General features: G+C 41.7%; 1 protein-coding gene across 1 annotated transcript in view; it reads right to left on the bottom strand.

The window, feature by feature from the left end:
- kif18a (kinesin family member 18A) overlaps positions 1-15,803 on the bottom strand; it is a 126,212-nt gene that overhangs the window by 14,204 nt on the left and 96,205 nt on the right. Inside the window, exons 13-14 of the mRNA XM_078221017.1 lie at positions 15,318-15,559; positions 10,936-11,025 (exon numbers count right to left, since the gene is read on the bottom strand). Of these exons, the coding sequence (XP_078077143.1) occupies positions 10,936-11,025; positions 15,318-15,559 (332 nt within the window). The remainder of the gene's footprint in view (positions 1-10,935; positions 11,026-15,317; positions 15,560-15,803) is intronic.

The following is a 15,803-nucleotide window of genomic DNA, read 5'->3' as shown; positions in this document are numbered from 1 at the left end:
AGCTGCCAAAGGTAGAGCAATTAAAATCAGGGATACACAAAAGGCCAGAATTGTAAGATTTCAAAGTTTGTAAGACTGAAGGAGGCTGCAGGGATAGGGAGGGACAAGCACGTGCAGAGACTTGAAGACAAGGATTTGAAAATTAAAGCAATGCCAAACAGGGAGCTAGTGAAGGTCAGCAAGCATGGGGGTGATGGACAAATGGGGTTTGGAACGAACTGAGACATGGACAATAGAGTTTTGGATGAGCTCAAATTTCTATAGGGTGCACAATGGAAGGCTGGCGAGGAGTGCACTAGAATAATCAATTCTGGAGGCAACTAAGGTTTCAACTGCAGAAAAACTGAAGGAAGGTCAGAAACCCATCTTGAGGTCAACAACACAGAGGTTGCAAACTGTTCTGTTCAGTTTGCCCAGAGATGCAACTGTGGATAGGAAATGGAGTTTGTGGCAGGGATTAAGATTAGTTGAAGAAAAAAAAAATCATATCGTACGAGCAGTGTGGCAAAGCAAAAACAGAGGAGCTGGTGGCGAGATGATCCTGATAATGTATTTTGGATTATATCACGGAGGGGTATGCAGATGAGAAACAGAAGGTGGTCAAGGATAAATCCTTACAGAACTCCAGAGCTAACAGAGCAGGAATTGAAAGAGAAATAATTGCAGATAATTATCTGGCCACAGTTAGACTGATAACATAGAACATAGAAAGCCACAGCACAAACAGGCCCTTCGGCCCACAAGTTGCGCCGATCACATCCCCACCTCTAGGCCTATCTATAGCCCTCAATCCCATTAAATCCCATGTACTCATCCAGAAGTCTCTTAAAAGACCCCAACGAGTTTGCCTCCACCACCACCGACGTCAGCCGATTCCACTCACCCACCACCCTCTGAGTGAAAAACTTACCCCTGACATCTCCTCTGTACCTACCCCCCAGCACCTTAAACCTGTGTCCTCTCGTAGCAACCATTTCAGCCCTTGGAAATAGCCTCTGAGAGTCTACCCTATCCAGACCTCTCAACATCTTGTAAACCTCTAACAGGTCACCTCTCATCCTTCGTCTCTCCAGGGAGAAGAGACCAAGCTCCCTCAACCTATCCTCATAAGGCATGCCCCCCAATCCAGGCAACATCCTTGTAAATCTCCTCTGCACCCTTTCAATGGCTTCAACATCTTTCCTGTAATGAGGTGACCAGAACTGCGCGCAGTACTCCAAGTGGGGTCTAACCAGGGTCCTATAAAGCTGCAGCATTATCTCCCGACTCCTAAACTCAATCCCTCGATTAATGAAGGCCAGTACGCCGTACGCCTTCTTGACCGCATCCTCCACCTGCGAGGCCGATTTAAGAGTCCTATGGACCCGGACCCCAAGGTCCTTCTGATCCTCTACACTGCTAAGAATGGTACCCTTCATATTATACTGCTGCTTCATCCCATTGGATCTGCCAAAATGGATCACCACACACTTATCCGGGTTGAAGTCCATCTGCCACTTCTCCGCCCAGTCTTGCATTCTATCTATGTCTCGCTGCAACTTCTGACATCCCTCCAAACTATCCACAACACCACCTACCTTGGTGTCGTCAGCAAACTTACGAACCCATCCCTCCACTTCCTCATCCAGGTCATTTATGAAAATGACAAACAGCAAGGGTCCCAGAACAGATCCCTGGGAACCAAACCATTGCAGTGCCACCCAGTTGGATGATGGAGAAGACAATGTGGTTAACTGTGTCAAAGCTGCAGATTGGTCAGGAAGGATAATTATGGTCAGTCACAAAGAATGTTACTGTATTAACAAGGGTTGCTATTGGGCGACGGTCAGGCAGGAAACCTGATTGGAGGAATTCTAAATTATATTTATGGGAGGGATGAATATGGATTTGGGAGATGATTACTCATTCAAGGACTTGAAAGAGGAAATGAAGGTTAAAAATTGTAGTTTGCAGGTACAGAGGGTTTTTTTGAAATTAGCAGATTTGAAAGGGTGTTTAAAGTTTAAGTTTATAATTTAAAGTTTATTTATTAGTGTCACTAGTCGGCTTACATTAACACTGCAATGAAGTTTCTGTGAAAAGCCCCTAGTCGCCACTCTGGCAACGGTTCGGGTACACTGAGGGAGAATTTAGCGTGGCCAATGCATCTAACCAGCATGTCTTTTGGACTGTGGGAGGAAACCGGAGCACCCGGAGGAAACCCACACAGACAAAGGGAGAATGTGCAGACTTCCCACAGACAGTGGCCCACGCCGGGAATCGAACCCAGGTCCCTGGCGCTGTGAGGCAGCAGTGCTAACTAAAGACTGTGCCGCCATGCTGCCATGGGTGGAATGATGGGGAAGAACTATATACAAGGGGAACTGTTAACAATGGCAGCTAGCATGAGCCAGAAACAGCAAAGTATTAGTTACGTGGGTGGCACATTTTGGGATTCCTAATTTTTTTCCACAGAAAGAATTTTGGAATTGAGTTATGTTTAAGGATTTTTAAACAAACCAAATTCACATAGGTTCAATAAAAATGTGATCATATGTACTGTTAGATTGTACTAAAGCCAAATGAATCAGTTTGGGGAGTGTCGAAAATCCCAAGTCTTTCATTCTGATTCAATGAGAATCTCTTGTTTTAAACCAGATGCTCAATAAATATTTTCTCAGATGCTTAATAAATATTCAAATCCATTGTGGGGAGGAGTATTTTTGATGGTGTGGGCATTGCTATAGCAGACAGAATATCTAAAACAGGCCGAGTGTTCCTTGAACATAGTCAGTGATGGTCATAATTATGACTTCCATTTTGTTATGATGTGGAGATGCTGGCTTTGGACTTAGGGTGGGCACAGTAAGAAGTCTCACAGCACCAGGTTAAAGTCCAACAGGTTTATTTGGTAGCATGAGCTTTCGGAGCGCGCTCTGTGGGCTCTGATAGGGCGGCACGGTAGAGCAGTGGTTAGCACTGCTGCTTCACAGCTCCAAGGTCCCGGGTTCGATTCCCGGCTCGGGTCACTGTCTGTGTGGAGTTTGCACGTTCTCCTCGTGTCTGCGTGGGTTTCCTCCGGGTGCTCCGGTTTCCTCCCACAGTCCAAAGATGTGCGGGTTAGGTTGATTGGCCAGGTTAAAAATTGCCCCTTAGAATCCTAAAAAAATGCGTAGGTTAGAGGGATTAGCGGGTAAAATATGTGGAGGTAGGGCCTGGGTGGGATTGTGGTCGGTGCAGACTCGATGGGCCGAATGGCCTCCTTCTGCACTGGAGGGATTCTATGATAGATCAAAGATTAATTGTAAGAGAATTAAAGCACGCAGCAGGAGAAAACTTTTACTGAATGTTACAAGTTTGCAGGATGCACTACAGAGTTAGAAATTGAAGGTTAGGCCATGCCAATGTTTAAGAATGAGTAGGATTGGAAGTTGAAGGAATAATATGTCATGGAAACAGAGTGGATAGGATTAAACCTCTGTTCATATGAAGGGTGAACACCAGCATGCATTGGTGATGAAATATGCTCCGCTTGCCTGGATGAGTGCTGCTTCAACAACACTCAAGTTGGATACCACCTGGGCAAAGCAGCCCTAAATGGAGATGGTGGCATAGTGGAACTGTGACTGGACCATTAATCCCAAGGCCCAGGTTAATGCTCTCAGGACACGAGTTCAAATGCCACCGAGGCAACTGGTGGAATTTAAATCCAATTAAAATCTGTAAATATAAAGCTAGTCTCAGTAATAGTGACCATGAAACCTTTGTTGATTGCTGTAAAAACCCATTTGCTTCATTCATGTCCTTTAGGGAAGGAAATCTGCCATCGTTACCTGGTCTGGCCGACATGACAGATCCACAGCAATGTGGTTGACTCTCAAATGGTCCCTGAGAAGTTCTAGCAAGCTATTCAGTTTAAAGGCAATTAGGGGTGGGCAACAAATGCTGGTCTTGCCTGTGACACCTGCATTCAATCAAAGAGTAAATAAGCTGACTTGATTGGCACCCTGTCCATTACCTTCAACGTTCACTTCCCCACCACCGTCGTACAGTAGCAGCGTTGTGTACCATCTAGAAGATGCACAGCAGCAAATCACCAAGCTCCTTTGACAGTACCTTTCAAACAAGTGACCTCTTCCATTTATAAGGACAAGAGTTGCTGATGCATGGCAACACCTCCACCTTCAAGTTTCTTTCCAAACCACATACCATGTCATATCACACTATACGTGACACTGTTTCACCATTCCTTCACTGTTGCTGGGTCAAAATCTTGGAACTCCCTTCCAGCAACACTAAGACTGTTCCTACACCACATGGACTGCAGCAGTTCAAGAAGGCAGCCATCACCATCACCTTCTCAAGAACAATTAGGAATAGGCAATAAATGCTGTACCAGTCAGCAATGTCAGCATCCTACAAAAGGTCAAATATAAAAATACAAATCTGCACCTACCTGATCATACAACCAACTATCTTCTGCATGTCTATGTTTCAGTCACTTCATTTCAATATCCTCAATCTCTGGTTCTCCAGTTTTCTCTTACACTTCAGTTCTCCAACAATGCAGATCAGCACCCTGGTTCCCCATTCTGCCAAATCCTAGATTTCTTTCAACTATATTCTGAGACACAGTTTATCCTTTTCTTGGGAGTACAAAGTCATTAATTTGTTTTTCTTTTTCTGAATCCATTCTGGCAGTTGTTTACCATGACATTATCACATTGAAAATGGCCAAGTTTACTTCTGATAACTGATGTCATTATTTTCACTGTAATTGATGCAAGACCAATAAGTTTGTTTTGTCACCTTTATAAAGACGGGCATCACATTTGCGTGCACTATCGTATGTCACTGCTCTCAATGTCACTCACCTTGGGTAGAATTTAACAAAGGTGGCGAAGGTTCAACTAGTGACACACCCGCTAACCTGATCACCAGGGGCTCTGTGGGATTTAAGTACTAATTGGCAATGGGGGTTCTTTTAATTGCAGGACTTTCCTCAGTACAGAAATCCTGCCCAATCAGAGGCTGGCAGCCCTCTATTATCAAAAGTGTCACCAGGATCGGAGACTACTCCAGTAATAAATGACCCTTCAACAGGATTTATCGTGGGATCCCGAGAGAAAGTCAGGTGATGGTGGGATGGTGGTTACTGCGAGAGTGGGGATTGGCTCTCAGCCAGGCACTCACTCCTTCAGATGCAGGGTCCCCCAAACAGGCAGATTAGGGTCACTCATAATCACAGATGTTTCTTTATCACATGCATCTCAGATTTCTTCTCTAATGCTATTTCCAACGTTACCACTACAGTTTGATGGTCTGTATACCACCCCCATAAATAGCTTTTGCCCCTTGATGTATTAACTTGATCGTTACGGATTCCACATCATCTGTGCTAATATCTTTCCTCAATGTTGTATCAATAGCTTCTTTAATCAACAATGCAACTTCACCACCTTTTCCTTTCCACCTGTCCTTCCTTAACACTGAATAGTCCTCAATGTTTAATTCCCATCCTTGGTCACCTTGGAGCCACGTCTCTGTACTCCCAATCATATCATAACCCTTTACATCCATCTGCACAACTAATTCATCCATTTTATCAAATGTTCCAAGTGTTCAGGTACAAAACCTTAAGGCTAGTCCTTTTAATGTTCCTTTTCCCGATTCTACTATTTTTTACTTTGTTCTTATCTGGTTCTGGCCCTTTATTTCTCTGCCTATCACTTTTCTTATTCTCCATGCTGTCTTTTTCTCTTGTTCTTAATTCTCCCTGCTCTGAATCCTTACATAAGTTCCCATTACCCTAGCCATTTTAGTTTAAACCCTCTCCAAACACTCTCACAAGTACCTACTCCCGCACCCCCCTCCCCTCCCCATGGACATCAGTCCTGGCTCTGTCCAGGTGTAACCTGTCATTTGCACGAATGTGTACAACAACAGGCCATTCACCCTTCGCCTTCAAAATGTCCCTCAACTGCTCTGAGACATCCTTAACCTTAACATCAGGGAGGCAACATGCCATCCTGGAGTCTTTTTTGCAGTCATAGAAACGTCTATGTATTCCCCTCACAATTGAATCCCTCATGACTATTGTATTTCTACTCCTCTTGCTCCTATCCCAGCAAAGCCAACGTGGTGCTAGGAATTTGGCTGCTGCTGCTATCCCCTGAGAGGTCATTCCCTTCAACAGTATCCAAAACTGTATATCTGTTTTGCAAAGAAATGGCCACAGGAGATTTCTGCACTACCTGCCTAGTCCTCTGCTCTGTTTGGTGGTCACCCATTCCCTTCATGCCTGTGGAGTCTGAGCCTGCAGTGTCACCACCTCTCTATTCATATTATTCACAACACTCTCCGTCTTGTGGATGTTCCACAGTGTTTCCAGATGCTGCTCCAGCTCCAGGCTTTCAGGAGCTGTAGCCGAAGGCATTTGCTGCACATGTGCTGGTCCTGGGAACTGGAAACATTCCCGGTCCCCTACATGGAGCAAGAAAAGTAGACCATGGCTTGGAGCTCTCATGCCATGTCTCATACATTTCTTGATATCACATTGAATGAATGGAATTGGCTGAAGACTGACATCTGTGATGGTGGGGACTTCAGCTAGAGGCAGGGATAGAAAATCTATTCAGCACTTCTGGCTGAAGATATTTGCAAATGCTTCTGCCTCATCTTTTCTGCTCATCTGTTGGTCTCTACCATAACTGAGGATAGGGATGTTCCTGGAGCATCCTCCTTTTCCTTTAATTGTGTAATTATCATTCATAATTGTATGCGGCAGGACTGCAGAGCTTTGATCTGATGTGTTGGTTGTAAGATCATTAAACATGACCTATTGTGTTAACAAAGAAAAAAGAAAATTACAGCACAGGAACAGGCCCTTCGACCCTCCAAGCCTGCACTGACCATGCTGCCCGACTGAACTAAAACCCACTACCCTTCTGGGGACCATATCCCTCCTTTCCGATCGTATTTATGTTCTGCTTCTATTGTTTAGCATGCATTTAATCCTGTGCTGTAGTATCATGGGCTTGGAACCTGATTTTAAGGTGTGCCTGGTGCTGTTCCTGGTAAGCTCTCTTGCACTCCTCATTGAACCAGGGCTTGGCTTGGTGGTAATGGTCAGCTGAGGGATATACTGCTCTACAAAATTACAGACTATGCTTGAAAGTTTGATGATACTGATACTAGCTTTTTACTCATGTATTTATTAACTGAATTTAACTCTGTATCTGGATCACTAGTCCATAAGCACTATGTTTCTGTACCCCTAGCTTCAACATAGTTTTGTGCTGTCTGTTAGCTCAGTGAACAAAGAGTTTAGGATTAGGCTGGGGGAAAACAAGAGAAAAGGTCTACTGTTCAGAGAAAAGCCTCTTGGCCAAAGAGGTAGCCATGGAGGTGAAAGAAAGGAGGCTCAACATCATTTTGATAGATAATAATGTCAAGTTCTTCTTCCACTGTACCCATTTCTCTGATGTGGAGATGCCGGCGTTGGACTGGGGTAAACACAGTAAGAAGTTTAACAACACCAGGTTAAAGTCCAACAGGTTTATTTGGTAGCAAAAGCCACACAAGCTTTCGAGGCTCTGAGCCCCTTCTTCAGGTGAGTGGGAATTCTGTTCACAAACAGAACTTATAAGACACAGACTCAATTTACATGAATAATGGTTGGAATGCGAATACTTACAACTAATCCAGTCTTTAAGAAACAAAACAATGGGAGTGGAGAGAGCACGGTACATACTCTTGCAACTCGGCCAACGTTGTCTACCTGATACGCTGCAAGAAAGGATGTCCCGAGGCATGGTACATTGGGGAAACTATGCAGACGCTGCGACAACGGATGAATGAACACCGCTCGACAATCACCAGGCAAGACTGTTCTCTTCCTGTTGGGGAGCACTTCAGCGGTCACGGGCATTCGGCCTCTGATATTCGGGTAAGCGTTCTCCAAGGCGGCCTTCGCGACACACGACAGCGCAGAGTCGCTGAGCAGAAACTGATAGCCAGGTTCCGCACACACAAGGACGGCCTCAACCGGGATATTGGGTTTATGTCACACTATTTCACATAAATATTTCTGCTTTTTTCCTCCTGAGTTTTTATCATGCGATCCTAGAATCAGAATTTATGTCACACTATTTGTAACTCCCACAGTTGCGTGGACCTGCAGAGTTTCACTGGCTGTCTTGTCTGGAGACAATACACATCTTTTTAGCCTGTCTTGATGCTCTCTCCACTCCCATTGTTTTGTTTCTTAAAGACTGGATTAGTTGTAAGTATTCGCATTCCAACCATTATTCATGTAAATTGAGTCTGTGTCTTATAAGTTCTGTTTGTGAACAGAATTCCCACTCACCTGAAGAAGGGGCTCAGAGCCTCGAAAGCTTGTGTGGCTTTTGCTACCAAATAAACCTGTTGGACTTTAACCTGGTGTTGTTAAACTTCTTACCCATTTCTCTGGCCAGAAGGCTTCCCTGTGCCACCTTTTGCAGGAATTGCCACCTTTTCCTGTCTTAGCAGATGTGATGAAAGGTAGTCAACCTAAAATACCATCTCTTTAAAAAGATTCTGCTGGATCCGATGAGTGTATCCAGTATTTTCTGTTTTTCTCTCAGTTTTCCAGAGTTTACAGCATTTTGCTTTTGTAGTTATAGAAAGAAACTCTTGCATGTGTGTACTTGAGTAGCTCCATTTGTTGAATGGGATTGCTGCTTTGGACTAGCCATAAAGTAAACAGGAGCTGCTTAACCACAAGGAAACTAAGACCAGCTGAACCTAATGGTTACTTTACATGGGGTTGGACATTTCCAGATTCCTGCATCCCCACTGCAAACATCAGCTGGCATGCATCACTGGAGCTGCCCCAGGCCGCAGGATTTGTTCTAACAATGCCAGGCATGCTGACCTGGGATAAAAAACCACTGCACATTTTGAAAATTGAACAATGAATGCTTTGAACAAAAATTGCTCTGTACACTTCAATCCCTCTTCAAGCACACAAAGAAACCTCTCCTTCAGGCATTTATTTCAATAATCTTCATCATATTAGTTGCAAATACATTTCTATTTTTCTTAAACTAAAAGCACATCCATCATTAATTTACAAACCAAGTTTCAGATTGTAATGTAAATGTATATATGAATTAAGAGTAAGCCACTTGGCTCTTCAAGCTTGTTCCGCCATTCAATAAGAAAATGGCTAATTTATTGTAACCTCAACCCCACGTTCCTGCCAACCCCTGATAACCTTTCACCCTCGTTAATCAAGAATCTATCTGGCTCTGCATTAAACATATGCAAAAACTCTGCTTCTGCTTGAGGAAGAATTCCTCAGAGAAAACATTTCTCCTCATCTGTCTTAAATGAGCAGCCCCTTATTATTAAACAGTAACCGCGAGTTCTACATTCTTCCACAAGAGGAAATATCCTTTCCATACCCACCCTGTCAAGACCCTCAGGCTGTTAAAGGTCTCAATCAAATCGTCTCTTATTCTTTTAAATCTGAACAACTTTTCTTCATAAGACAATCCGCCCATTGCAGGCATTATTCTAGTAAACCTTCTCTGTACAGCTTCTAAGCCATTTACATATTTCCTTATATAAGGAGATCAATATTGTACAAAGTACTCCAGATGTGGTCTCTCTAGTGCCTGTACAACTGAAACATAACTTCCCTACTCTTGTAATAAATTCCCTTTACAATAAACAATAACATTCTATTAGGTTTCCTAATTACTTGCTATATCTGTATACTAGCCTTTAATGATTCATGCACTAGACAGCCAGATCCTTTTGAATCTCAGAGCACTGTAATCCCTCACCATTTAAATAATGTGCTTCTTTTTTATTTTTCCTGCCAAAATGGATCATTTCACATATTTTCCCACTCACTTAACCATGTCTGTTATGTGCACTTCACAATTTACTTGCTTAACTATCTGCGTCAGCAGCAAATTTAGCAACGGTACCTTCGGTCCTTTCATCCAAGTCATTTATATAAATTGTATAAAATTGAGGCCCCAGTACACCACTCATTACATCCTGCCAAAAGACCAATTAATTCCAACTCTCAGTTTTCTGTGAGCTAGCCAATTTTTAATCCATGCCAATGTTACTCCCAAGGCCATGAGCTTGTATTTTCCGCAATAACCATTGATGTGGCACATTATCAAATGTCTTCTGGAAATCTAAGTACAGTACATCCACTGGTTCCCTCTTTATCCATAGCATATGCAACTCCTTCAAAGAACTCCAATAAATTGGTTCAACATGATTTCAGTTTCACAACACCATGTCGACTCTGCCTGATTATCTTGGAACTTTGTAAGTGGCCTGCTATAGCAGGCAAGATTCTCTGGCCTCCCCTCAGAGTTTTACTCGGTGACAGGGGGCGGTACATCATTCACTTCTGCCCCTGCCAATTGAAGCCATCCCTGCTGCTGGGAAACCGCTGGCAGGGGATCCGCCACTGGCAGGACTGGCCGGAGAATCCCGGCCAACATCTTTCATAATGGCTTCTAATGTTTTCCCTATGACAGACGTGAAGCTAACTGTCCTTTAGTTTCCCACTTTTCGAATAAAGGAACCTTCCTCAAATCTAGGGAATTTTGGAAATTAAAACCAATGCATCAACTATCTCCCTAATAACCTTCTTTCAAGACCAAGGGATTTGTCAGCCCGCAGTCCCAACAATTTGCTCAATACCACTTCCCTGGTGATTATAATTTTTGAGCTCCCTCCATTCCCTTTCCTGATTTACAGCTGTTTCTGGGATGCCAGTTATATCGTCTATAATGAGGACCCATGCAAAATACCTGTTCAATTTGTCCGCCATCTCCCCAATTTCCATTAGGTAAAGCCTATTTGAATTACATTGATATGACATGTGGGCACACTAAGTGCACTATTGAACATCTTAATAAAATGGCACAATATTCCACCTACCCACTGATGATTTTAATTGATCTGGAGATCTATCCTTTTGGACTTTTATAGTCGTCGTCGGTAAACTTCTGGAAGGAGTTTTTTTTGAGCCTAAAGACAAAAAAAAACATTTGAGACAATGTATATTGGTACAATTAACACATATGGAATTAAAACAGTTCAAATCCATGTTTAAATAGGCGAGAAGACACACTGAAGCTAACAAGCACGCTACTAAGAGCTTTTGGATATTTGCCTGGTGGAATGCTGTTGGTGGTGTAACTTTACCAAATCAGGTCCTTTCAAATCATGATTTTTGTAAGTTGCAGATAAAACTGTCAATAGAACATAGAACAGTACAGCACAGAACAGGCCCTTCGGCCCACGATGTTGTGCTTGGACATTCCATTTATTCATTGTACCTAACAGACGTTTATTGCACAAATGATTAAACGTCTTTAAGAAGGTGGTGCTATCAAGATAAAATTTGGCCACAGAATGAGGAAAATGGATGCTGAGAGGTCACATCAATACTGATTTAACCCCTGCATATTAACTTGAATATAGATCACAAAGATATTCATAGCTATTTTTAAAAATTCCCTTTAAGAATTATCCAATTCCCCTTTGAAAGCCATTATTTGAAATCTGCTTTCACTGTTTCAGGTATTGCATTCCAGGTCACAACTTGCCACATAAAAATAAATCCTCCCATCATGTTCATGGCACTTTTGCCAATTAACTTAATATGTACCATGTGGTTGGTTATTGATCCATCTGACTTTGGAAGCAGTTTTTCCCCAATTAACGCTCTTTAAAAACCCTTCTTGATCTTGAACCTCTATTAAATCTCCCCTTAATTATCTCTGCCTAAAAGGGAATGCCAACATCTCTCCATGCTAAGTCCGATAATCCTAATAAATCACCTCCGCATCCTATTTCAGGCCTTGATTTTGTTCCTAGAAGTGTGTTGTATAGAATTGAACACAATTCTCTAGTTAGGGCTGAACTAGTGATTTATAAACTTTAAATATAGCTTTCTTGATTTTTTTTAACTTATGGTTTTGTTTATAAAGCCAAGCATCCCGTATGCTCCTTTAACCATCTACAAAGATTTGTGTATGTACATCCCGGGACTCTTTATTCCTGCACCATTTAGTTTATATTTTTTCTTCTCATGCTCCATACCAAATTGCATCACTTCTCACTTTTCTGCATTAAATTGCATTTGCCAGGTGTCTGCTTATTTGACCAATCTATGTTCCCCTGAAGTCTACTGCTTGCTGTTCACTAAATTTCTGAGTTTTGTATCATCTGCAAATGTTGAATTTATGTCCTGTTTACCCAAGTTCAGGCCATTAGTGTAAACCAAAAAGAACATCTGAGCTTATTTGTGGAGATTTCATCTCAGTTGCAAAGATGTTAACAGTTGCCGTGAAAATATGCTTGGATAAGCAGTCTTTGTATTTCTACCAGTCGGTCTAATAAAACATGTTGATTTGGCAACTGTGGAACACTACAATTATTATGTACAGAAAATGGTAAAAGAATGATGCACACAATGTGGTTAGGAGCAGCGGGATGTTACATCGATTATATTTAGACCTTGATAAAGCAACGATTATAAATTGTGCCAAAAATTTAAAAGATTGGCTAGTTTTAGCTGGGTATTAAAACTTTGTCATGTAAACCCTTATGTTCCAGCTTAACTCAGTACAAATATTATAAAGATATTGCTCAGTTATCTCTGGGCATTGGACATGAGGGAGGAACCAAGTATATAATTCAAACACAAACAGCCTGTGATTTATTCAGTTACAGCTATTAGCAGCTCCTTCACATTTGGCTCACAGTAACTTAAATCCAGGAAATCCAGCAATTTTTTTAAGGAGTATTTATTAGCCTGGACTATTTCAGAGTCAGCCTGGAACTTTTGAAGCTCTTGGGCCAATATTATTTAGGTCAAGAATAAAAATTAGTAGATATTGTGAACACTTTACTGTCAACACATATATCTATATATAAATAAAATAAAGTATTTCCAAAATCAATAAATTTGTTGAACAATCTCAAGCAAGGTTTGATGTTGTGAAACTCTGCCTCTGCTCAAAGGCATGAGGATGATCTGAAGATTATGAGTGGGATTTTAAGGCCTCGCACGTCCCAAAACTGTAAAATCCCACCCAAGGTCTATGGACCTTTCCATGGTCCGCCCCTCGCCTGCACCGATTCCCGTAGCGGGCGGGACGATACAATTCCAACCAATAAATCTAGTAGTCATTCTAAGAAAAGGCTTGCTTCTTGGGTGTACTATCAAAATTACCTAGGCCAAGTATAAACATTCTCCAGGATGTAATGAGAAAAGCACACTTACAAGAATAGTCAGAAACACAGGGGCCTAAATACGTTTTAGAAAATGGCAAGGGCGGCATGGTAGCACAGTGGTTAGCACTGCTGCTTCACAGCACCAGGGACCTGGGTTCGATTCCCGGCTTGGGTCACTGTTTGCACGTTCTCCCCGTGTCTGATTGGGTTTCCTCCGGGTGCTCTGGTTTCCTCCCACAGTCCGAAAGACGTGCTGGTTAGGTGCATTGACCCGAAAAGGCGATGGACTGTGATGACTAGGGGAATTTCCCAGTCACTTCATTGCAGTGTTAATGTAAGCCTTACTTGTGACTAATAAATAAACTTTAAGAAGATCCAAATATCACAATAATGGTTTTGTGTTAAAAAGCACCATCACAACATGCCACACAAAACAAGGAGGTTTCAGGCTTGGTTGAACAGCTGAATTAGTAGATTTTAAACAGGCTAGCATACAGGAAAGGCAATTGGCTGTGTTGCTGTCTGATTGAGAAGGAAAATATTAAAAACAGCTATGGATCCTGCTCTGCCCTTTATCAACTGGCCCCTGCTTTAACATTAAACAAAAGCAACACAGGGCTCAGCCATTGTAGTCCCTATTCTATCCTGCCAACATTAATTATCTGGACTGATATTAAGAATGCCCTTTCGTTGAGATACAAGTGGGTGGCTGAGGGCAGGTATGAATATGAGTGGAAGAATCTATATGCTTTTTTTTCCCCTTCAAAAAGAAGCATGATTTAGAAATACACATTATCTGGTGGGGTTTGAAAGAAGTGAACAATTTTTTATTTTGATATGTTGGCCAGGATTCAGTTGATGCCTACAATGTGCATCTTCCTCAGCTTCAAGTATTCTCCACTGTGCTTACAGAACAAGAAATAAAATATGACAATTTAAGCATTCTTGTTCTTCACTAAGATAAAGGCAAAATACTGCAGATGCTGGAATCTGAAGCAAAAAATCCCAGAAAATGCTAGAAAATCTCCTTTCTCAGATGCTAAGAGCAAAGAAAATCAGAAGAGATTTATACTATGAGGGTTGGGGGCAGGGTTGTAATAGGACAAAGGGAATGTAAATGAGGATGAAGAAGGCTGAGAAAAGTGCTAAAAGTGTCCGTTAAATGACCAGATTCCTGTTCTTCATTTGATTCGAATTTCAAAAGGAATCTCAGCCAAAACCTTTTGGCTCTTCCCATTAGTGAGATCTTGTGGTCCAGCCAAAGGCAAATCTCCCTCCTGCCTTGGCAGTTGAGGGTGAAAGTCAAAGAAAAAGCCATTGACAGCATTGGGACTGGAAGATCGTGCCGCTGGCCAATAGCAGGCCGACTCCACTGCTGCAAAACATGGCGTGGGGAGGGTAGGGGAGCAATCGGAGTTAACTTATTTTACTTCATACCAACCAAACAAGTGAATTATACATATCGCTCCAAAGGAACTAATTTTCCTTTATTTGATAATAGTAGAAAATAGGAAACCAAGTTTACATTAATGCTTACCAGCATGAACAAAAATATAATTTTATATTTATAAATATAATAGAATTTTCTTGGCAACTAATTCATACATTTTAGGGTTAACTGGGGTATTATGCAATAAGATTTAGGACTACAATCAGTTCTGCAGACAGGTAATATGGACTCTAAACTTTAACTCTGTTCCTCTCTCCACACATACTGTCAGATCTGCTAAGTTTATCCAGCGTTTTCTGTTTTTATTTCAGATTTCTAGCATCTGCAATATTTTGCTTTTATTTGAAGATTTGGGGCTAGACTGGGGAAAAATTAAGTATATGTGCATGCTAATCTGATCAGCTTTGACTTGTAAGGGATAAAACCTGATTGGTAAAGCTGTTTTCTGCTTCCACATAAATGACATATCAACATAGTACTTAAATAATGTCCAAGCTGCAGCAATGGTTTTCAGCAGCCATTCACAAATGTATGCTTAGGAATACATGATCTACATTCTTGCAATAATTCATTCTTCTAGTTAATTAACATATGCTACTTAATTATAGTTTAAGAACAGTCTACATACTACATGGTGCAGCCTGGCAATAGGTGAGCTGGGAGTAATTCATAATCGAGGAAATGTTTAGCTGTTCATCAGATAATTGTTCTGGCAATTCCATAATCTGATCTTCCCAAGTAATCCCTTTCTCCTGTTGTACTAACTGCTCCACTTGTACAAACGCATCCTCAGCAGCTGCAGACGCAAGTCCAGCTTCCTGCAATGTTTTATACTGTTGGCTGAATGCAGGAAGCAAAGTGTTTATAAGCCTGTAAAGTGAAAGCAAAACAAACGATTATGGTGCAGGTCCTACTATATCATACATGTAAAATGATGTGAGATTTCACACATGACTACACATTTCCCTTTTTACTGAAAATATCAAGGGAATAGTTTCCTTCCTTAATGCAGTAAATTGTGATTAAAGTTCTAAGAGTCACATCCACACAGAATATTAAGAGTTTGTTCTAAAGGTCAAGATACTTTTTATTTACTTAACCTTATTGCTAATAT

This window comes from Mustelus asterias, chromosome 9 (assembly GCF_964213995.1).
Source record: "Mustelus asterias chromosome 9, sMusAst1.hap1.1, whole genome shotgun sequence".
Lineage (NCBI taxonomy): Eukaryota > Metazoa > Chordata > Chondrichthyes > Carcharhiniformes > Triakidae > Mustelus > Mustelus asterias.
This window is presented reverse-complemented; position numbering and strand designations above follow the sequence as displayed.